At 39.6% G+C, this 23,699-nt stretch overlaps 1 protein-coding gene across 4 annotated transcripts in view; it reads right to left on the reverse strand.

The window, feature by feature from the left end:
* Positions 1-23,699, reverse strand: part of LOC147677997 (meckelin-like) — a 275,453-nt gene that overhangs the window by 187,000 nt on the left and 64,754 nt on the right. For all 4 annotated transcript variants that reach the window (XR_015302475.1, XR_015302474.1, XM_086945878.1 and 1 more), the window contains exons 5-7: positions 12,052-12,106; positions 4,276-4,314; positions 2,205-2,261 (exon numbers count right to left, since the gene is read on the reverse strand). Coding sequence is in view for 2 of the 4 variants with exons in the window: in XM_086945878.1 (XP_086802004.1) it covers positions 2,205-2,261; positions 4,276-4,314; positions 12,052-12,106 (151 nt within the window). In the remaining 2 variants the exon portion in view is untranslated. The remainder of the gene's footprint in view (positions 1-2,204; positions 2,262-4,275; positions 4,315-12,051; positions 12,107-23,699) is intronic.

The raw sequence follows: 23,699 nt of genomic DNA on the forward strand, positions 1-23,699 counted from the left end.
GTCCCCGTGGATAGCAGGGAAGGTGTTGGATAGTAAATTAAATATATTCCCTATCCTAGAGCGCCCCCCAGCGCAATGCGTTGTAATGGTTTGCGTTGTAATGGTTGCGATGTAATGGTAGTGCGTTGTAAAAAATGTGTTGTAAGTGATGTTCCCCCCCTGGGTCCATGCGGCTGTGACATTTTACTATGTTTTGTAGTTATTTTATGTTACCCAGGAGAATGTTTGTTATTCCATTGTTGAACTCCTTTAACGTTTTGCATGTTCGTCTGGCTCTCTTGTTTTTGCAGCTTTTATCTGATGAGCATATAATATATAAAGTCACTTGTTGGTTAAGAGCTACAATGAGATTGAGGTATAACAGGATTGATTCATGTTATTGTACTTGACTGTTGCACAGTTTCTTTTGCTGTCTCATTTTTCAGGATCTTAATTGACGAATATGTCATGTTTAATAGTGATCAATCTTGCTATACATGGTTTTAGGTTACTGTTGACAAATTATGTATGTGATCTATTTAAGTTTCTGTTTTGTCTATATTTATGGTTATGACTATAACTGAAACAAAGTGTATGATGATAGTGTGCTGCTTAATCAGTGAAAGATGAACCTGATTTCTTTTCTCCAGAAATGTTACTTGCTTTGCAGAAATGCTGGGGCTAGTTATTAGATAGATAACTGCTACCAAATTACAGATTAGGTACACTGTCCTTGTCTGTTTAACGGTGCACTCTTAACTGTGTGCACGGTGCATAATGGGACAGTTAGCCAGAAGACAGAAAAACATTGCAAACTCTGACAGTTCCTTCCTACACTAGGGAGAGTGCATAAACAAAAGGTGAAGCTGAGGTTTTGAACTGTGACTACGTCTCCTGCAGGCAGGTGCACTCATCCACTCGGCCCCTTGCAACCCCTCCAAATGGGAACCCTTTGGGGCACACTGTCTATGCATCACATATGTAGTGCATAATCAGTGCACCCTTCAAAGGCTTATTTACCCATCTCTGTAATACTGTTGTGAACAGGGGCAAAGGCATTGCCTCATTTGCTTGTGGAGTCGTCCCATGCAAATGAGGACACTTCCCTTGGGATGTCGCTGGTGCACATTCTGTGCCAGAGCAGCCCTGATCGCCGAAGGGGCAGCACAAGTATCTGTGGTCCCTTCTGTAGCACCAAAATACCCCAAAGGCACAAACATCTGTTGCACCCTCAGAGCACTGTGTGCAATACAGCCTCTTGTGTACTCGGGTTTTCATTACTTCTGGGAATTAACAGCCAGATTCATCAAAGTAAATTCGGCTCACAAAGGGCCATATTCTGAGAATCTGGCCATTTGCAAGCGCTATTTTTGCATTTGGGATTCATCATCCCAAATGCAAAAATCGCAATTCTAGAAATCGCTAAATTGCGATTAATTGCATTTAAGGAATCTCACTTTGAGATTCCTTAAATGCAATTCATGAACCATTTAAAAATTGCGAATTCGCAATCTGGGGACGCTATTTACCGCGAAGTCTAACTACGTGGTAAATAGCGAAAACTTAGAAAAATGCACTTTAGTGCATTTTTCTAAGTTGTATGTTACACACACCCATGTCCTTTGGACATGTGTGTGCGCAACACCAGTGTACATTGCCATTTCAGGGGTGCTAGAGGGTGCCTTTGGACACCCTGGCGCCCTTGAAATTGCTTCCTTATTTGCGATTCGCTAATTGCTAATCACAAATAAGGAATGACTCCCCATTCATTCATATGGGCCTTTAGGCCCATAGGAATGAATGGGAAAGCCATTCCTTATTTGCGATTAGCAATTAGCGAATCGCAAATAAGGAAGCTGTAGAAATCGCATAAAATATTGCAATTTCTACATGCATCCCGTTTTGCGAGTCTTTAATAGCGATTCCTTAAAATTCGCTATTAAGGACTCGCAAAACGTTACTTTGATGAATCTAGGGGTAAGGCATTTGAAAAATGTCACTCCCATCCTTTCCGAGTCGAAAGTCTATTTTAACAACACATATTGGACTCATGGCACTCAACTAGTGCATACCATACAATAGCTTTCTGGAAATTCTATGTATACATGGCACTGTTGCACAGCTATTGTAAACAGAGGTTTTTACACTAATCTATCGACAGTACTTCACTCAGCACATCCAGACAGGGAAAAGAAGATGGGCATGCACAGAGTAGATCAATTTACCTTACAAGCCAGAACACTTGACTGAAGGAAAGCATTCTCCCAGAGGGTTGAGCCAGTCTGTTGAGCATGAAAACAGTGAAATATATGATGGCATTTTTCCAGGATCCAAACTTATATAGTAACAGTTCATTATTGTCTACCAATTTCAAAAACAAACACAGCAGTCTATAGGATCCGTAATATTATGTGTTTGTGATACATTGACATTAACGGGGCTATTCACAAAGGTATATTACACTTGTGAGTAATTTACACGTTAGTTCACACTTACAGTGTTGATCATGTTTCTACATTTGGCTATAAATAAAATCCCAGTGTAAAGTTTCTCAAAAGTGTAAACTTACATGCCTTCACCCCCTGAAAAAGTTGGTGGAGCTAAAATTGTGATTGTAAGTTACAACTGCCATAAAAACCATAGTAAGTCCAGCACCGCACTGGCTAACCACTGACACTCCAACACCCTCCGATAGAAAATAATGGAAGTGGGGACTCAAGATACAACCCTGTAGAAATCAATGCTTAATTACAAAAATATATATACATATATAACTTAATGGGAAACAAATAAAACATTTATTATTTAATTATAAAATACTTTAACAACCTTTTTTTAATTAAAAAATAAATGTACGTTTAAATGTTAATAAAATTGTTGTAAATGGATGATCCTTGGGCCAGGTGTATGAAACAGGATAAGTTTATTGAGCTTAGTTCCAGGTTAAGTTCATCAGGATAAGATAGATGGAAATGTAACAAAAATATAATTAAATATTTTTAAATTAATAATGCAGACACCAAACGCAGAGCTTTTGACCGTACTCTTAATTAAAAGATGCAATTACAAGTGTTTAAAATCATTTTACAGATAATAACACATACCAAGTTACCGTTACCACTTTGACGAAGATGACTATGAATGTAGAATCATAAATTGGCTAGATTATGGGCTGTTGTTTAATTCAGTTTCAATTTAGGTGTTCTTATTTATTATTATAACTCTTGTCAGGCCATAAGCATTGCATTTTTAACTCAGAATTGTAGGATCATGTAACACATTTCCTGAGGATCAGAAACCACTTATCACGCCTGGACTAGAGTATCTTTGCCATAGAATTTTCAAATCAGATCAAAGAGATTATAAATGCAATTAATATGTTTTTTCAATGATTCTTTAATGAGGAATTGAATACATGCAACTGACATAGGTTTTGATCTGCTAATGCTGCTACAGAGAATTTTCAAAGCAAGTGTGGGTACTTTTTTCCATACAGTGGCCAGAGTTAAACACTTTGTGATGAGATAGGGGGCATAAAAGACATTACATAGTGTGGCTCTGTTGAATAGGCCACGAGGACTGGAAAGAAAGAAGGGGATTCCAAAACTGGCCTCTAATGCATCCAGTCCCTTAGGGGATTGCCTGGTGTCCAGAATGGTCATTCCAGGGGTGTGTGTGGCTTTTAAAGGTCAATATCCTGCTTCAGCTGTTTTCACCCCATGCATGTAGTATATGTTTATCCATTTGCTGACATCTTAGAGATGGGCCAACACATCTGCATCAAATGCAGACACCAAGGGTCATGTTAAGAAAGGAAAATGAGTTCATTAGCGCTATATTTTCGCTTGCGTAATTACACAGGAAGGAATTGGTATTGACATCTGGGCAAACATGGCACAAACTGATTTCACTGCTTGTGATACGTTTACACAATAAAAAAAAATCATTGCATAAATAGTTTAAAAAAATGTAAGTTAGTTTGCTAACATTTCTTTGTAAACGGGCTGTTTATGGAGTGTGATTTGTTTGTTAATATATTTCTATGATACGTGTAAATTGATTTCTCATGTGAGGAAAATATATTCTAATCTAGATTTGTCCTGGTGGAAAAACCTTTCTGTAATGAATAGTTTTAAACCGGCACTTGTTCCAATGGTAAGTGTCTGTAATAGGGGCCCTGGGGCTAAACTGGAGTGGTAATCATTAATCGAAGTTACTTATTCATTCTGGCCACGAAACAGAATCCTGAAAACAAAGTTGAATGTTGATGGCCTGTGACTACTACGTTAGTTTTACCTGTGTTCCAACGTTTTCTGTTAGGCAGAGTCCCCCACTCTGAAAAAGAAATGAAAAATAACACCTACATTTTTATTTTACAAAAACACAGAACAGTTATGAGGACAAGTTTTAGAACAGAAAATCGAGCCTTGTACAATGTATTGTACCTTGTGGTTATACAAAACTCTTTGCTGCGTGCACAACATGGGACAACTATTTAAATAACCATTGTCAAAGCCAACAGGTCTCGCCGTTGGGGCCTATTGGCTTTACAATGTCTTTTGGCGAGCCTCTAAATCATTGGCAAAAAACATTTTTTGCTGACGGTGTGCAGCATCAGTCAAAATAAAGACAAATAATAATAATTTAGCTGCATATTTTTGAAGGTGCATTCAAGCCCAATAACGTACATGTACACATGCATCTTCATTCAATAACGCTATGCGTCACCTAGTATGCACTTGCCTACAAAAGGGTGGTGGTTTCATAATTTTTTATTCACCAATTCCAGATGGAACCGTAAGTAAAAAGATTAGATTGGTGTAGTGAAAAAGTGTGTTTTGGGAAGGAAAAAGGGTTTTCAACAATTTGCTCCCGCACCCTCCAAAAAATATTCAAAGCAATGCAGGATTATGGAGAGGTGGTTAGGGGAAAAGAATGGGGAGTGTTTAAGGGGAAAATATAAAAAAAATATAAAGACAGGTGGGAGGAGGAAGAGAAAAGTAGCATACAAGAAGGAGAGCAACACAGGAGGCTGGGGCGTCAACATACAACTTGGTGAAATTTGGCAGAAGAGAAGCAAATGAGAGAAAACGAGAAGTATATGAGGGAGAGAGCAACCTGGAGCACAAAGAGGTGGGGATTTGGCAGGGCAGAAGCACATTAGGGAAGAAGCGCATTAAGGAGAAAGCTGGCAAAAACACAGGCACTCTCATAAATTGCTTAAACAAAAAGAAAAAAAGTAGTTCCCTGAAAGTGAGCAGTGGAAGGGTACATGTCAGCCAAGAAAAGGGATTGTAAACAGGATCTGCTCCAAGGGAGCAAGGCATTAAGAACTAATCAAATACAAGTACCAATAAAACCAACCAATGGTAAGCAATGCGACACCAAGGTTGAAGCGTTTGGAAAACATAAGAATAAACAAACATGGCATCTAGGTCCGGTGAGGATAGCTTACACATCAACATAAAAATACTTTGGGGTTTAGCTATGGACACAGGGAATTCAAAAATTCATCTGGGAGAGACCAAGAAAAAGGCAGGTAGCTTAATTTCGCACTGTGCAAAAATAAATACACAACTGCAGAGTCCAACAGCAGCTTCTACCTAGTATCGCTAGTGCCCATCAAGCTTTTCCATCCAAATTCTCATCAGACTTCGACAAAAGAAAATACATCACATACAGAAGACTATTTCAATTACCACAGCACAGCCGCTGCACTCCGATACCCTTGGAGTTTGGCCGACTAAAGCAAGGCTTAGAGGGTAAATCAACTTTTATGAAATACTATTGTCTTACAATGCAAGCTAATCCAGACTTTCTTAAGGTGGCCCTAAAATAATGTTTCACAGAGCATGACATCCTGTGGCCTCCTTACTTAACATCAGCGCAAGAAAAACGTCACTTAAGTAATTTGACTGAAACCTGCATTTATTTGGAATTTAAACTCACGCGAAGAGGCTTTAACTGACAAAATACAGATTTAGCGAAACGTGAACTTTATAGCCACTTTACCCATCGTACAAAAAAGAATGTATGGAGTATAATCTAAAACAATCGACAAATGCCTCATCCTTTGAGCAAGATATATGATCATCCCTATTAATGACTACAGGTCGAAATGGAATAACATAGAAACAATCAGCCCTCATTGTAGATTCTAAAAATATAAAAAGAAACCCTTACTGCAGCTACTCAGTTGGTGCCCTGGGTTCATGACAGAAGGACATCCTATGCTGAAACCAATGATACGGAATTGCAACCTTTTCGGATTCTGTTTTAACATTCGTCACATAAAGAAGCTAGCTCGGTAAACCATTTTAGTTTCAAGATATTATTAAGAAGTTGTATTAGAAGATTTTAGGAATCACCGAATAATTTAATCTTCCCAGTGATGTAATAGTATTTTGATAAAATTATACAATACATCATGACCATGTATTTCTGTAGTTGTAATACTTTATTCGATATTGTCATATCATAAAAGTACATACATTCTAAAAAAACATATTTGGTAAAAATGTACAATTCATGTAATAAAAGACAATAAAATATTATTTACATTGATAAGAACAATTTGATGACAATACTAAAGTACAACAATATTAAAATAAATATGAATTGGAGACAGTATGTATAAAATGTATACTTTGTTAGCATTTAACATCCTAGTGCGGATAAGCCAGGCGCATGATAGATATTTTGCCACTCCACATATAATAAGAAGGTATGTTGTATCAGTTGTAAGGATAACATGTATTTCACCTCTGGGGATATTGGCAAGAGATTGACAATGAAACAAACTTCCCATAGTTAGACAATGCTACCCAGCTTCCAGGTGGCACAGCGTCCCTACACTTCTAAAAGCATTGCTCTGCCTCATTAGGTCCCACAGATCTCAATCCTTAGCCCCACCTTTTTTAATCAGTATGTCGCACCCCTGGCTGAGCTTGTGGAATGACATGGCATCACCAAAAGAGAAGGTGGAGATTGGAATTCGTAGCACTACATTTTCATTTATAAGCTCCAGGGAATGCTTTGTAACCGCTTTGACCTTTTAAAAATAACTACACTATTAGTATGCTCTGGTTTCAGTAGTTGGGTGTGTGAATCCAATATCAGTCATGGATTACTAGCAGTCTATTTGGTTTTCTTTGTAAGGAAACAAATATTTATATTTAATGGTTAACAGAAAGTAATCCAATGATTTTATACATTCCGTTTTTCATAGTATCAAAATAAATAGCACAGGTTTTGACTTTATTAGACTTCTATTGTTTCTCTCATTTTATAAATACAATGCTGAAAAAATAATTCACTGTTTATTAACATGCTGTAACCTGAGGTTTTCTTTATAACAAAACTATTTTATAAACACAGTACATGGAACATCAATGGAGTGAAGGAACATGGAATGTCACTACTGGGGTGGGCAAAGGTTGCAGGTTTGCAACTTTACAAAATCTTTTTGCAAATCCTTGTAAAATTGTTCAGTGGTTCCATTCTCCATTTCCTTTCCGGGAAACCCTGGGATAAGAGAAAGGAGTAGGCCTGGCTGAGCAGTGGCCAATGCATTTCCCTGTTGCTACTCATGTGACAGCCGGAAAACACCAATCCTTGCACTTGGCAGCAGGCATCGAGGAAGTTTAACAATGACTACCTCAATCAAATTCAGGAAACGTTGTACCTCTTTGTGAAATACGAAATTCGCAAAATGCACCTTACTAGGTTGTTGTAGATAAACATTTGCCAACTCCTTGTTACTTCCTATGATGTAATCAAAGACACAGATGCATTATGTTGCTTCTGCTGCCACTGTGCTTTTGATGATTTAGAGCCTTTTCCATTTATTAGTGCCAAGCGTACTAGCTAGGGGCTGGTTGATTGAAGGTATCAACAGATAATAATAGAGGGGACCAGTAAGCAGAAAGCAGAAGACAAGTGGGCAAAAAGTGGACCACAAGATAGTAGGTTTTCTCTAGCTACAGACCTAAGATTTGAAACTCCATCCAAAATCAAACCGGATATGTTCCTTCCCACACTCTTAAATCACTTTTTATATGCCAATCTCATGCACTGAAAGTCACTGCTGAGCCACTGGTTTTACACTCTATAAATACAAACAATCAGAAAACAACGTTGTAAAAGCTGAATTCAACCACACGCTACCTCACACACCCTACATCCACTGTAAGGTCAAAGGTATTGCACCCTTTGTTATTCCACTTTGCCCGTTTGCTGAGAAGTGTACGTTATGACTAAGAACAAGAGGAATTTTAGGGAAAGTGTACAGTGTTGTACCCCAACAGAAGTATGATTACAGCAATCGGAACGTGGTAACGCACCCTACAGTGGATCAGTTGTACAGGAATGGACACCCCTGGCCTATTATGTGGGAGATTACAGAACAATTATATCTCACAACTGCACCCATTTGAAAATACAAATGCCCTTTGATGTGAGAAAGGGGATTTATTAGTAGGGGTGTATGTTAGTCCTCCACAAGTAACAATGGCACTGTTCTTATTAGGTCTTGTAAAACTTTCAGTAATTTAAACCTGGGCTCAAACCTTGGCATAGAGTAGAGAAGCTTATCTTAAGCAGGGTAAAGCACTTAAAAGTACCACAACAGTTACATAAAAGTTAAACAAACCCTCCCCTGTGGTCCCTCAAACCCGGGCCAGGGGGCAGCTTCTCTTACACTGGGATTGGTGCCTGGCTGGCTAGGAGGACAATAGGGAGGGCAGGTTCAGGTGTGAGCTACATACTCCTTTAACAATTGAGAACAGGTCAGAGCCTATATGGTTATCCTGCCAGAGGAACAAAACACCTCCCCATACCCAAGGTCCTTTTTCTCCACTCTGGGAGCCAATTCTCAGCTAATCAAGGAGCTATTTAGCTCCTAGGTGACAGTCAGAAGCTGAGGCAAATTGGCTTCTAGAGGCTTTAGGCAGGCTAAAGGTAACTATAAAAGTATGGTTTGAAAAATATGTGTTATAAACCAGGCTTTACCAATAAACTTGGTTTGTTATAAATATTTTACAAATTCCAAGATTTACCTTTTTATCTGGTTCCCAAGCGGAAATAACTATTAGCTTTATTAAAGTATTCCCAATGCTTTCCTACGGAACAGCTATCCCTGTTGTAAGCACTTACATCACTCTTGGGTGTGACTTATTATTACTCAAGAGGAAGGTTTAGGTCTGTCAAAAGGGGTTATTTCGACACGTCAAAATTTAACTTTAAACCTTCAGTCAGGCCACTAGTAGCAGGCAGCAGTCTTGTTTTACTTTGTCATCTTGGTGGTGGCAAAACATGTGCTGTAGTCCACTAGCTTAAAGAAAAATGGAAATCCAGTAACCACTTGTGAGCCCGGGTCTTGGTTTTAGTAAGGTAATGACTAACAAGGGAATCATTCATATGAAAATTAAAAAAGTTTCAAAATAAATAATATGTCCAATTATTGTCAAAAAAAGCATAATAAGGTTATTCATATAAACATTTTGAAATAAATCAAATTCTGAAAATTTGAAAAACGAATAGGCATATCTAGTGACTGAATTGTATGAAAACAATGTATTTTAAATATATAAAGAAGGGGTTCAACACAGATAACATCTAAACATACATTGACAATGTATCATCTCAGTCAAGCAATAGGCTCCATAATCACATATTAACCCCTTGCGCGCTAGCGGTTTTCCCGCTGTGTGCTGGGTTTTTCGAAAACCCGCGTTACATGACGAGCTCAGCTCGTCATCAGCATACGAGCGCCGTAGCTGATGACGAGCTGAGCTCGTCATCAGCATCGAAGGGGTTAAATTGTATGTCCAATTATTGTCAAAAAAAGCATAATAAGGTAATTCATATAAACATTTTGAAATAAATCAAATTATGAAAATTTGAAATAACGAATAGGCATATCTAGTGACTGAATTGTATGAAAACAATGTATTATAAATAAATAAAGAAGGGGTTCAACACAGATAACATCTAAACATACATTGACAATGTACCATCTCAGTCAAGCAAAAGGCTCCATAATCACACATGTCAATTAATGGAAAATCCACTCTCAAAATTTGAAATGTCCATCCAATGAAAAAAAAAACATCCGTAGGTGAGGAAAATGATAATAAAGTAGAGAGGTGGACTTTACGATGGTGTTTTTGTCGCAAGTATTAGGAATCCTTGAGACCATCATCAAGACAAATATGATATGAGAGATGTAAACATGAGTCCACAGGAAAGTAAGCTGTTTTTTTATTCAGTGCGAAAAGGTACTTAAATGAGCGAATGCAGCCTGAACTTTTTCGGTATAATATATAATGCACATTGTAGTGAAGAGAAATTATTTTAGAATAAATTAGCAACTGGCTCTCTCGAAGTGAAAAGGCAGAGATACTGGTTTTAGCATCTCCTCTCAGGGACTTTAATGCTGGTATAGACCACCCACGGAGGGCTAAGAGGGTATTAGAAAATTCTGCCACTAGAGGGCAGAATGTTCTAACAAATAAAGGATTAAAATCACCTCAGGCTCTGTGAGGCCTTTGTTCACAGCATTAGCTGTGAAGGACAACACAGGAATGTTGGAGCTCTGGGCTTCTACTGGCTATTAGAAGCCCAGAGTACTGCATTATTTTCAATGGGGCTCCCAACATTCCAATGTTTTATTTTGAAATAGAGCCTTTAACCCTGGAGTAGGCCTTTAAGGGCCAGTATAGCCCACTACAGCAGGCTATAAGGCTATATTACAGTTCCTTTTCCCTCTCAATATTATTATGAGATTATGTGGCTTGTGGGGGTAAGCTTACACCATTAAACAATGTGGGCAGACTTCACAATACTCATGTCAAGTTATTACTCCAGTATCTTTATGTGTGGAGCGGACTGATACATTTAGAGGACTGTTCATTTGAACACATGGCATTGCTTATGTGTAAAGTACTACACAATTCACTAACTTTATTCGCATAAATGGACTGAAATGCACTGGTATTTTCTGGTATTTATACAGCTATTTGATTATGTTTAATCATACATACTTGTTCTTCTCCATCTTTATGCAGGTGGGTCTCTGCTGGCAGATACTCCTTCAACAAATACTTAGCTATCATTAAGTTTTGTACACAATTGTATTATTTGCACATCACTTTTCACTGACCAATACCAAGTGTCAATATCCATAGTCTCTGCTGGTAGGTCAAAGAGGGTCTTTGGGCCAACACACCAAGGGGCTGAAACATGATAGCCTATGGCACAGGTTAAAGAAGTTTGACTGTGTGTCCTTTTAATTTTCTAAAAAGCAATCACAATAAAGCCTATGGCGGGCCTTAAATTAATTTTAGGGTTTCCTTTTCCTTTCTGTCCCTCAAACTCGTCACTCCTTAAGCTCAGTGAAAGCAACCACACCATTCAGTCTTAAGTACTCCCTCGTCAATGAGTTTAAAGACACTCCTGCTGATGACATGAGTTAGAAACAGGCCCTATGATGAAGCATGCCAAGTTGATTGGTTGAGGGCTCATGACACATGACTGTTCGAGAATAGTACAGTCACTGCTTTTAAAACTCAGCCTATAATAAGTATCCTCTTTTCAAATAATTTTCCCTAAGAGTACATATGGGGATCATATACTTGAACTGGGATGATGTACTCGGATGCTGTATCCCTCATTTCCTCTTTCGTGCTTAACTAAAGGTCTGTGTTTGATAGTCTATATTTATGTGATGTGTGACATTGTATTCAATAGTGTAGTGGTGGTCGGAAGACATTACATGTGTGCTTTGTTAGGATGGTACCCTTCAGAGTGTGTGAGGTGGTGTGAGTGTATCAGGAGGAGATGAATTTTTCTTTTTGTAGCAGGTTTGTGCATTATATTGTGTTACAGTGTGGGTGTATATAATATGATGTATACTGGTGTAATGGTGTGAGTCATGGTATTTGTGTGATTGTCTTATGGTGTGATTGTGGGATAAGTTGTAGGTTTGGATTGGGGCGGGAAAGTGTTTGCTAGGCGAATCATGTGAGCCTTGGGCAGGGCTTTAGATACACAGAAAGACCTGAAAACACTTACTTTAAATTCAGGTTTGCAAGAGCAGTCTGTAAATGTCTGCTGGCACAGCACACACCTGGGAAAAAGAGAAAATGGTTAAAGTTGCTGCTAGATCAAAGTGAGTAGATCACAAAAATGGCACTAGTAGTATTCCTGGAGTGAATGCATGTTTAAAGTATAGTTAACTGAAAGTTGGTTCAAAACAAACATATGGGGATTGTGAAAAGCAGATTTCTTGTTAGCAGTTGAAAGCTAAGAAGCACATTATGCTATATTTGATTATATTGAGTAAAGATGCTGCAGTGGGATATCTGTTTTATTAGCTGAATCTTACAGCTTATGTTTCAGCAATATGATTAAGGAAATCCTATTTTTACAAAATGCACAGAGAAAGATTGTTCTATACGGGTAGGCCATAAATCTGTCATTGGAAAATTTGCATGTACTCCATTTTTTTTGTACTCATGTGAAAACCTCTAACATCTATATACTACCCTTATCAAAACTGCTGAAACCATTTCATGCACAAAGTTTACATGCACGCTGAAGACACACACTTGATCTATGGATTAACAAACAGAGCCAACGCTAAAAATAGGCATTCCTGTCTTTCTGTGGTCAGGTGGAGAATGGTTACTGAACCTAAACTGCTTATCACAAAAAAATGGCCTCACCAAAAGGAACCCATACTTCTGGTTAGACACTAGCAGCCCACCATAGAAACACATAAATCACGTCCTTAACCATAGAATCTGCAATGATTGCAACCTTTCTGTGGATACCCATGTAAACAAATGTTCTGCTTGTTGTGTTTTTCAGCTTTAAATGCTTAACTGAACATATTGGTTGTTATATCATGGTTTATTACGTTGAGAGTTATTACTTTGAGGTATGTAAATATGAAGTGCATTTACTTCGCATCACTGTCAGTATTTTTTTTGCATGTTTATAAGCACATATATATTTAATTTAAAATATTATTTTTTCTCAAAATCTAAGGTTACAGGGATGTTATATTTACGAAATACCATTAAAAACCATAGAAATTCACTAAAAAAAACAAAGGTTACAGGGACATTATAGTTAGGAAATAGAATAAAAAAATCATTAGAAATTAATGTAAAAAACAAAGGTTACTGGGACGTTATAGTTCGGTTTAGATTTTACACAAACAAAACCATAGAAATTCAGCAGTTATACTTATCTCAAGAAACTATAACTAGTGACCTGAGATAACTAACTTGCACCCTCACCATGCACTGCTATTTATCTCAAATCAGACATGACATCTTCAATGACATCATGGATAATATCAAGGTAACATTTCCAATAAAATTAATGTTGAGAAAACTGTCCATGGTGGGGGTGTGAGGTATAGTTACCTTAGGGCACGAGTTATAGTTTCTTGAGAAGTAGAATTAGTACTTCCGAATTTCCATTACAAGATATAGCCCCAGAGAGGTGGTGGTCCCGGGCACTGGAGGTGCCCTACGGGCTCCCACATTTATTTCATTTTAGCCCTAGGGAGGTGGCAGACCCCGGGTCTGAGGGTGGGCTGTGCAGGCCTCATACATTCATTCAGTTACTTTTGCCACGGGGAGGTGGTGGTCCCCAGGGCTTTGATAAGTCCTCGTGGATGTGCCCCCAGGACCTGGTCCACCCTGGGGCTTAATTTAAAACAAGTCATTTTTTTCTCCCACAAGTTTGTGGCAAATTAAAAAAGAAATAGGCTTTGCGGGGTCCCTCTTGGTCCCCAGGACCAACATTAAGGGGTCAGGGTATTCCTACCCTCTCCTCTTTTCTTTCTTTCAAAAGTTTTTGGGGAGGGTCTTTACTGATACCAAGTCCCAAGATGGCTTCCAACACTTCCTGGCTGAAGTGTTGGTAGAAAATCAGAGTTTCGCATTTCCCTGCATGAGCTCGTCTTCTTTTGCTAAGACATTGGAGCCACAGATATCACTAACTTATATAATTTTTTACATTTCTCAAAAACTAATGAATGGATTTACACAAAATAACTGAAAGCATGATCTGTGTAACCAAATCTACCTTTCTGCTAAATTTGGTGTAATTCTGTCCAGTGATTCGGGCTGCAGCTTTGACTAAAGGTCCTATAGAAATTAACATGGGAAACACACCTTTTTATAACGCTCCTTTTTCTCGGACGCTGCGTAACAGATGACCACGAAACTTTCCATGGACCACAAGACCCAACTTGGCACATTTTTGTGAAACATTTATGCTAATTCATCAAACAACTGCAAATATATAGGCAAAAACACTAACTATAAATATCTACTGGTGACCGCCAGCACGTAATGTGCGTGTGAATATACATATATATATGTATGTGTATGTATATATATATATATATATATATATATATATATATATATATATATATATATATATATATATATATATATATATGATTATATATTAATATAATAATTAATAATAAGTAATATATATATTTTCACTGAAAAAACAAAAGGTTACAGGGATGTTACTGTTAGGAAATAATATTTTTAAAAACCCTTAGAAATTCATTGGAAAAAACAAAGGTTACAGGGACATTATAATTAGGCTGACATTTCACTCATACAAAACCAGAGAAATTAAGCAGTTATAGCTAGCTGAGCTAACTATAACTCACGACCCCATCAGCTTAACTATAACGTCCCTGTAACCTTTGGTTTTTGTCAGTGAATTTCTAATGGCATTTAGTTAGTTATTTAGTTATAATGTCTATTTTTTAACTGTAACATCCATTTTTTTTAAGTGAGCCTCTTAGTATTTCGTATTTTCTTTCTATGATTAGACATGGTATATTATATTTATATTATATGCCACTCATTTTTGATTTGGTATGTGTTTATCAGAAAGTACATTAATAAGTTGTTTTAGTTTTGAGAATTTTTTGAGTCGGCCCAACATTGTCGCATATACTGTGGAGAATCTGTGATCAGCAAATACATTTCACATTCTGAAAAATACACTTAAAGACATTTTCAAAATAAATTTTAATTCTAAATATTTAGTAAGATATTGTTTTAACTTTTCTTCCTGTGATCAATTTAAGAGAAAACCACCTTTACAAAAAAAAAACCCATATTCGCGACTACCGACGTGATTGCTGTGAAGTCGGTAGTCCCGAAGACCTTGCGGTTTGTACAAAGTGTAAAATATATATAGAGACACATTCTACAGTATATTTAACAGTGATTGGTGTCTTTTTCAGACTTATATTTTTGTAGTGCGTGTTTAGAAAACTTGTCTTCAAAGACTATTTTCTGTATTTGCGCAACCTAAAACTCTGCATACAGTCTTATCTATAGCGGTTTTATGCACAGTCTCAACACAAAGGCTCTTGTCAGAGCCACCCAAGAGTCCAAAATTATTTTCATTTTCTTGTCAAAAATATTTTTGAAAAATTTGCTGCAGCATCACGATGATTGCGATTGCGTTGCGAAATCGTGAAACAAAAGCAAACATTCAACAACCACCACCACATTAAAAAATATTTACTTAAAAATTCATTATAATACAATACACACATTACTAAACACATCACTGCTTCAAAAACATATTTGCACACATATTTTGTAGCAACTTTTTTAGGTCTCGCCTAGGCAGTGCGCATTCGCTGTTCTAGGAGGCAACCTTTAGAAATTGGTCAGCCAGCTCTTTTCAAGCACTCTTGCTTCCATCCACCTTGCGGAAGCGAGCAGCGGCATGCCAAACATATGTTTTCAATTAGCAAAGTCGTGCGCGCCGCTCCCCGCTCCCGCAAGCGCGAGTGCTTGAAAACAGCTTACCCTCCCCCACCCAAGCAAACTCTGGATCAGATTGGGAACCGCTTTTCTCGCACTTCCTTTCACACTGTATTTCTCTCCTTTTTTTTCCTTCCTTAAGTGTATTTTTAATTTTACCTCTCTGATTTTCTGTTATTCTTTTCTTCTGCCAGTATGCATTTTTTCTTACTTTTATTTTCTGTCATTCCTCCCACTTTCATTCCCTTTTTTATTTTTTTTCTTCCCTATTATTCTTCCTTTCTTCCTCAATCACCTATCGCTACTACATCCTCCCTTGCTTCTTTACTTCCCTCTTTTCATCTTTATTTCATTCCTATCCTCATTTCTTTCATTTCCACCCGCTGACATGCCCATTTCACCTCTAAATAGTACTCTCTATAGTACTGATGCTGCGCAAAGGTACCCTGCTGTAACAGACAGGTACTATAGTACTGATGCTGCGCACAGATACTCCTGTAGTACTGATCCTACCTACGTGCTGCATTGTTAAACAGTTAACAACAATTCATAACCTTGGCGGCCTCTTGTGAAACTGCTCCAGGCAGCACTAAAGTGGACGAAGAGTTGCAGACACAAAACCTGTATGTTGACTCCAGTCCACTGTGTGCTTTTTTCACACTCAGACTCTAAGACATGAAATGTATTTTCACTATGCTTGTTCATTTAACTGATGTGGATGTGCGTGTACCTCTTTCAATCACTGACTCTTTCACGAGGGAACCAGTGTTCCTTCTTCGGTCACTTCTGGGGAGGCTGTGATAACTAAGGAAGCAGGGAACCGATGCTAACATCATATTTACATTTTCTTCCCAATGTGGTGTCTACTTATTTCCCCAAAACATGACTGCTGTGCACGTGTGTAAGAAGTACTCCACATGTCTTGTTACATCCAGTAAACCTCTTGTGACACTGCCCTGGGCCCGGCGGTCTCCCCAGCTGTCCCAGGGCCCCCCTCAGTTTTCATACTGTCAGCACCGACTTTGAACCATATTATTCCTGCCAGTGCTCAGCCCCCTGCGTCCTGTCCCGTGCTTATGTGTCAGCCCTCTGTGTGCGGGAAGGTGCCAAGGGGTCAGGCCACTTAACTCCATGGCGGGCTGTCCTGTTCCCTGCGTCCAATTACGCGCATTAGTGTATCCATCCGAAGGCTTTGATCGGAGATTAATGCGGAGATGCGTGTTAAGTACAGCGTCACCCTCGTGTCTCAGATGTCAGCTGGACAGCACACACTACTGCCAATCGCAATAATTGGATTTGTCTATAAGGAAACGTGTTGAGGTGCTGGTAAAAATAGTACTTTGGCGCATATGAGCCGCTTATATAAACTGCTCGGCTGGAGTAGGCTGCACCCAGAGCTCTTTTCACTCTGTTACCGCTAAACTCAGTTACAATAACACCTGCCATTTACAGCGCTTAGAGATGCAGAAGTATGGTATGAAGTGCTATATAAAACAAGTTTTTATACTGTATTATAAGAACTTGTTTTATATAGGGCTTTAAATGGGCCGGTACTGTCTGGTACTGAGTACCGGCTATTTTTTTATTTTGCGAGAGAGAGTACCTGCACTTCTCAAGAGACCGCCACACTAAACGCTGTTTTATATCGCCAAACCCATGATAATCCATGGAAAGGGAGCATCACGAGGCGAGAACAGCAAAATCACCCCTAGAATTCCTCACAGAACCACATCAACTAAAGTGATGCAGAGAAGCACAACGAATGCTGGTGTACACAAGCTCAAATAATGCGCATGCGTCAGGATGAATGACATACTTTATTTTTCCAGGCATGGTATCTTTTGATGATGTTTAATTTTTATTTTTGAGCCACCCTATGGCTTTGGCTTATATTCAAAGGTTTTCTTTTTGATGACAGATGTAACACAAGAAAGCACTAGATCACGGCCTGTGCACCCTGGCCGCGTGCTAAAGCGGGCTTTTTGTGGTTGCATTCTCCTTTCATTTCCCATACTCTTCATCTATTGCAAATCTTCTCCTTCTCTGTGTCCTTCCTGCCCACTTTACTTTCTTCTTTTCTTCCTTCTTTGCTTCTATTCCTTCCCCTCTTCTTTTAATACTTTCTTTTTAATACATCGCCATCATTCCTATATCCTTTCTTTCACTAACACCCCTTCCTCCTCTCTGTTTCTTCCTTCCATTTCTCTACTTTCCCTGTGTCCTGCCCTCCTTGCTGCCTTTCTTTCTTCCTTTTTTGCTTTCTTCTCTCATTCTTTCTTTCTATTTTTTGCTACCATACATTTATCTTGGGTTACTTATTTATTTACTTACATCATTTTTTTCGTGCCTCCATCCCCATCTATTTATTTTTTTCTGTCTCCTTATACATGGTTCTTTCCAACCTTTTCTTTCTTTCCTATTTACATACAAGCTATTCCTTCATGGTTTCTTTCCCAATATGTCTCAATTTCTCAAATAAAAAGGCATTGGCATACCCAACAGGTCTTGCCTTTAGGACCTTATAAGTGAACAGATCGGAAGGGAGAGGGGACAGCGGTTGTGTGCAGAGACACTATGGTATGCACTACTTAGAAGCTGACAGATTGTGGTCTCATTGAAGGTCTTGCTTTTTCTATTACGTTGAATCTGGTTTTATCATTGCCGAGCATTAATAGAACATCCTCCTAACAACTCCACTGAGTTCCTTTGTCGGCTTTCAGATCTGCTTGGCCAACTTTATATACTGCATTCTAATTTCTTGGTCTTGGTGATTTTAATCTACACATTGATGACCAGAGTTACCCTACTCCTAAGCAGTTTGTGAGCACTCTGTAGGGCTTCAATCTGGAACAATGTGTAAATTGCCCCACTCATATGGCTGGTCATACATTGGACCGTATTTCTTTGTATTCATTGAATGTTCACACGAGGTTGACTTTTTTGTTTATGTGTTTATATATTACTCCCTTGCGCCCCCTCCCGATGCCCCCACCGCTGGTCGTTATACCTCGGAGTGCAGGTCCGGCTTCCTCTGCCTGCCGCAGACCACGGGCTGCCTGACGCTCGTGGTACCTGCCTTTCTCGGAGTGATGCAGGCCCTCTGCACTGTATACCCGCTCTTTTCAAACCCTTTCCCTCCTCTTCGCGTTGGGACACCATTTGCACCGTAGCCCTCCCCCTCCTGCAACTTCCTGCACTCATTCACCCTAGAGTGTTACTGTTGTTACAATGTCCATCTCCCTCGCTACTCCCTACATCATTAGCAATAAGGGTTCTTAGGTCACACAGATCGTATCCTGCATGTGTGATCTGCTACCACAGCTCGTATAGGACAAAAGTAGTATCACAATAAAGCCCTGGAACTGCTGTGGTGCAGACCTCTACAATTATCAAAAAATCACCAGACCTACATGTTTTGTTTATGTGTTTGTTTATTACTCCCTACCCGCTTTACTTAAAACGCAGGAGGACTTATTTACAAGGCCCTGGCGCCACCGGCACGTCCCTTTTGCACATATTAAAACAGAAGCACCAGTAGAACAAGGGGCTAGAAAAATAAACTCTATGGGTTACTGCCTTGTAAATAAACACCATGGTTACTACAGTACTTATTACAGAAAATATATAAGAACACATTGCTCTATAACATACCTTAAAAACATTGCCAATACAATACCTCTTGCTAAACACTCATAATGTCCAAAAGGTGAGGCCTATTGGCTATGCCAATGCTTGTTTAGTGTGTTTGAACTCTACTTTTCATTTTTGCGATGGCGCTGAGTCGCAATGCCTTTGCTAACCGTAATAATAGCGCCTTTTTTAGGGGTCAAAAAACTCATACTCACACATTTTACAGTATTTTAGACTGTAGGGGTTTATTACTGTCCTGTTTAAAGTCATATTTTTCCAGGAAGTTGGCATAAAAATAACCTTTTAAACAGATTTTATCTTTTTTTACTGTGATGCCAGGCATCGTGATGAAGTCGGTAGCCGGTTATCCCCATGAATACGTCACGGAATGACAAAACAAATGCAGACATTCAATACTTATAACTGCAAAATGAATTAAAACCAATACATTACTATCTAAACAACTGTATAATGGCATGTACAACTCCCTTAACATCTCTATAACCCAATGCATAATTTTTTCAGTGTCAATTATGACTGCATCACTAAGTTTCTAATTCACTGTATAAGTATTTGACAGGATCTGTGAGACGATGTATGAGTCTATCATTACTTCTGTAATGAAATGCATGATTGCCTCAGTACATCAATGAGTGGGTGCATCAGTGTAACAATGGGTCTGTGATTGGTTGTGTAAGTCTCTCACTCAATCTGCGAGTAGGGGAATGAGTGCCTTTGTTAGTAAGTATATGACTGTCTGGATCTGTAAGTGGATACATGAGTGTCTAAGTGGGTATCTGAATGGGTGAGTGAGCAGGTGCATCAGTGTCTGTGAGTGAGTGCATGAGTCTCTCAGTGGGTCTATGATTGCTGTCTGAGTGGTTCTCTCAGTGGTTGTGTGGGTCTGCGAGTGTGACTGTGCGTGGGTACATGAGTCTATTGAGTGTATAACTAACTGGGTGCATAAGTCTCCGAGTGGGTCTATGAGTGGCTGTGTGAGTGACTGTATGGGTGTGTGAATGTCTGAGTGGGCCTGTGAGTAGATGTATGGGTGTCTGAATGGATCTGTGAGTGACAGTATGAGTGTCTCTATGGGTCTGTGAGCAAGACCATACGTCCTTGAGAGGATGAGCGAAAGGGTGCATACATGAGTGTCTGAGTGGGTCTATGACTTAGAGGGGAACTGTCTGGGAGGGTCTGTGAGTGAATGCATGAGCCTGGACTAGGTAAGTGAGTGGGTGCATGTATATATGAGTGAGTTTCTGTTTAGGTGTGTGGGTTTCTGAGTGTATGAGTGACTTACTAAGTCCATAAGTCCCTCAGATGGTCTGTGACGGAGTGAGGAAGAAACTGTATCGGTTTGTGAGTGGGTATATGAGAAACTCAGTGGATCTGTGACTAGGTGCATGAAGGGGTCTATGAGAATATATGTGAGTGGGTCTGTAAGTGGGTGTAGAGTCTCTGAGTGGGTCAGTACATGGGTGTGTCACACTCTGAGTAAGTCCATAAGTGGGTGCATAAGTACCTGAATGGGTCTGTGAGTGAGTGCATGAGTGTCTAATTGGGTATGTGACTGGATTTATAAGTGTGTGAGTGGATATGTGAAAGGGTATATAAGTCTCTGAGTATGTTTGTGAGTGTGTACATGAGTGTGGGACAGTGACCAGTGAGGGTGTACAAATATATATTTTTTAATATATTGTCAACAATATTCGCGAAGACATTGTGATGGTCGCAATATCCCTGTGATAGTACATGTTAACATTTACACACATTTTAGCCCTAGGAACAATTCCTGGATGATAAAATGATGGCTGCAATTTTCTGTTCTGGTTGCATCCAGCCAATCAGAGCATTCCCGTTAGTCCAGCGGTTCGGGCTTTAGGTTCGAAACCCATTCCTATCGGAATTAATGTTACACAAACACCCTTTTTCCGCAGCCCTATTTCACAGTTCCCACTGCATGGACTACCCCCAAACTTTCCATGACACACAGAACCTACTTTGACACTTTGTTTGGAAAATTTCATGAAGAATAGTCAAATGCGCCAAAGTTATAGGCAAGCCAAATAATGCTTTTCCTATTGAAACTAGGTTCTAACTATTACTACCTACTAAATATATACTGAAAATACCAAAGGATAGTTACAGGGATGCCCAAGCCAGTGAAATTCAACAGTTATAGTTACCTGGGTAAACTATAACTTATGCCCCCACAATGCACTGCTTTTGACCTCACATATTACATCACTCATGACATGGGCAGTGATATCACTGATGAAATCACTGATGCCATCATAAATGACATCACTGAAGATATCATCCAGTGATTGTGAGTGTTTTGTAAAGGTTTCTGAGTGTTAAAGATTTATGATAAGATACTACAAAACTTAAATGTGTACTTTCCGTAATACTAATGAATGATACAATTTCTAACATATATTTTTATGAGTGTCCGTGTGTCTGTGAGAGTAGATGTGTGTGAGTGGCTGTATGGGCGAGTGAGTGGGTGTGTGAGTGGCTGCATGTGTGAGTGATGGCTGTGCGAGTGGCTGCATGGGTGACTGAGTAGCTGTGTGAGTGGCTGTATGAGTGAGGAAGGGGGTATGTAAGTAGCTGTGCATGACTGAATGGCTCTGCTGAGAAGCTGGATGGGTTAGTAAGTGGGTGAGTGAGTGGGAATTTGGTTAACTGAGTGGGTCTGTGAGTTACTGTATTGGACAGTGAGTGACTGTGTGAATGGCTGTGTAGGTGAGTGTGTGGATGTATGAGTGCATGTATAGATGTTTGAATGGTATGTGAGTGGATGTATGGGTGTGTGAGTGCTTGTACAGGTGAATGAGTGGGTGTGTGAGTGGCTGTATTGGTGAATACGTGAGTGTGTGGGTAGCTATATGAGTGAGTGTGTGGCTGTGTGTATTGCTACCCACATTTGTGTATGAGTAGCTGTATTTATGTGCTATGGTTGTGTGAGTGGCTGTATAAGTCAGTGAGTGGGTGTGTGAATTGTTCTATAAATGTGTGAGTGGTTGTGTGGGTTTGTGAGTGGGTTTGTGAGTTGTTGTGTGAGTGGTTCTGTGTATGATGTCATCAGTGATGTCATTTGAGATGTCATCAGTGATGTCACTGACCATGTCATCAGTGATATAATATGTGAGGTCATAAGCAGTGCACTGTAGAGCGTAAGTTATACTTAGCTCAGGTAACTAAAACTGCTGAATTTCACTGGTTTTGTAGGAGTGAAATCTGATCTACATTTTTTTACATTTTATTTCCTAACTGTAACCTGTAAACTTTCAGACTGGGTGATTGAGTGGTTGTATACGTTGGTGAATGGGTGTGTGAGTGGCTGCATGGGTCTGAGTGAGTGTGAGTGGTTGTATGGGTCTGTGAGTGGGTGTATGAGTGGCTTTATGTGTGTGAGGGGATGTATGGGTCTATGGTTGGGAGTGTGAGTGCCTGTGTGGCTCTGTGAGTGGGTGTATGAGTACCTGTGTGCATCTGTGAGCGGGTATGTGAGGGCCTGTGTTGGTGTGTGAGTGAATCTGTGAGTAGGTGTGTGAGTGCCTGTGACTGGATCTGTGATTGGCACTATGCGTCTGTAAGTGGCTGTGTGGGTCTGTAAGTGACTGTGTGGGTCAGTAAGTGACTGTGTGGGTCAGTAAGCCTGTGTGGGTCTGAGAGTGGGTGTGTGAGTACATGTGTGAGTCTCTGACTGGGTCTGTGAGTGGCACTATGGGTCTGTGAATGGGGTGTGAGGGACTGTGTGGGTGTATGAGTGGCTGTTTGGGTCTGTGAGTGGGTGCATGAGTGTCTCTGTGTATTCATGAGTGGGTGTGTGAGTGCCCATGTGGGTGTGTGAGTAGTACTATGGGTCTGTGAGTAGTACTATGGGTATGTGAGTAGGTGTATGAGTAGTCCTATGGGTCTGTGAGTGGGTGTGAGAGTGCCTGTATGGGTGTGTGAGTGTTATGTGTCTCTCAGTGGGTGTGTGAGTGCTTTTGTTGGTCTGTCAGTGGGTGTGTGAGTGCTTGTGTTGGTCTGTCAGTGGATGTGTCAGTGGGTATGTTAGTGTCTATGAGGGTCTCTGCGTGGGTGTGTGAGTGCCTGTGTGGTTGTGTGAGTGCATGTTTGAGTCCGTGACTGGGTTTGTGAGTAGCACTATGGGTCTGTGAGTGATTGTGTGAGTAGCTGTCTGGGTCTGTGATTGGATGTATGAGTGCCTGTGTGGCTCTGTGAGTTGGTGTCTGAGTGCATGTGTGACAC

The sequence above is a fragment of the Lissotriton vulgaris genome, chromosome 12 (assembly GCF_964263255.1).
Source record: "Lissotriton vulgaris chromosome 12, aLisVul1.2, whole genome shotgun sequence".
Lineage (NCBI taxonomy): Eukaryota > Metazoa > Chordata > Amphibia > Caudata > Salamandridae > Lissotriton > Lissotriton vulgaris.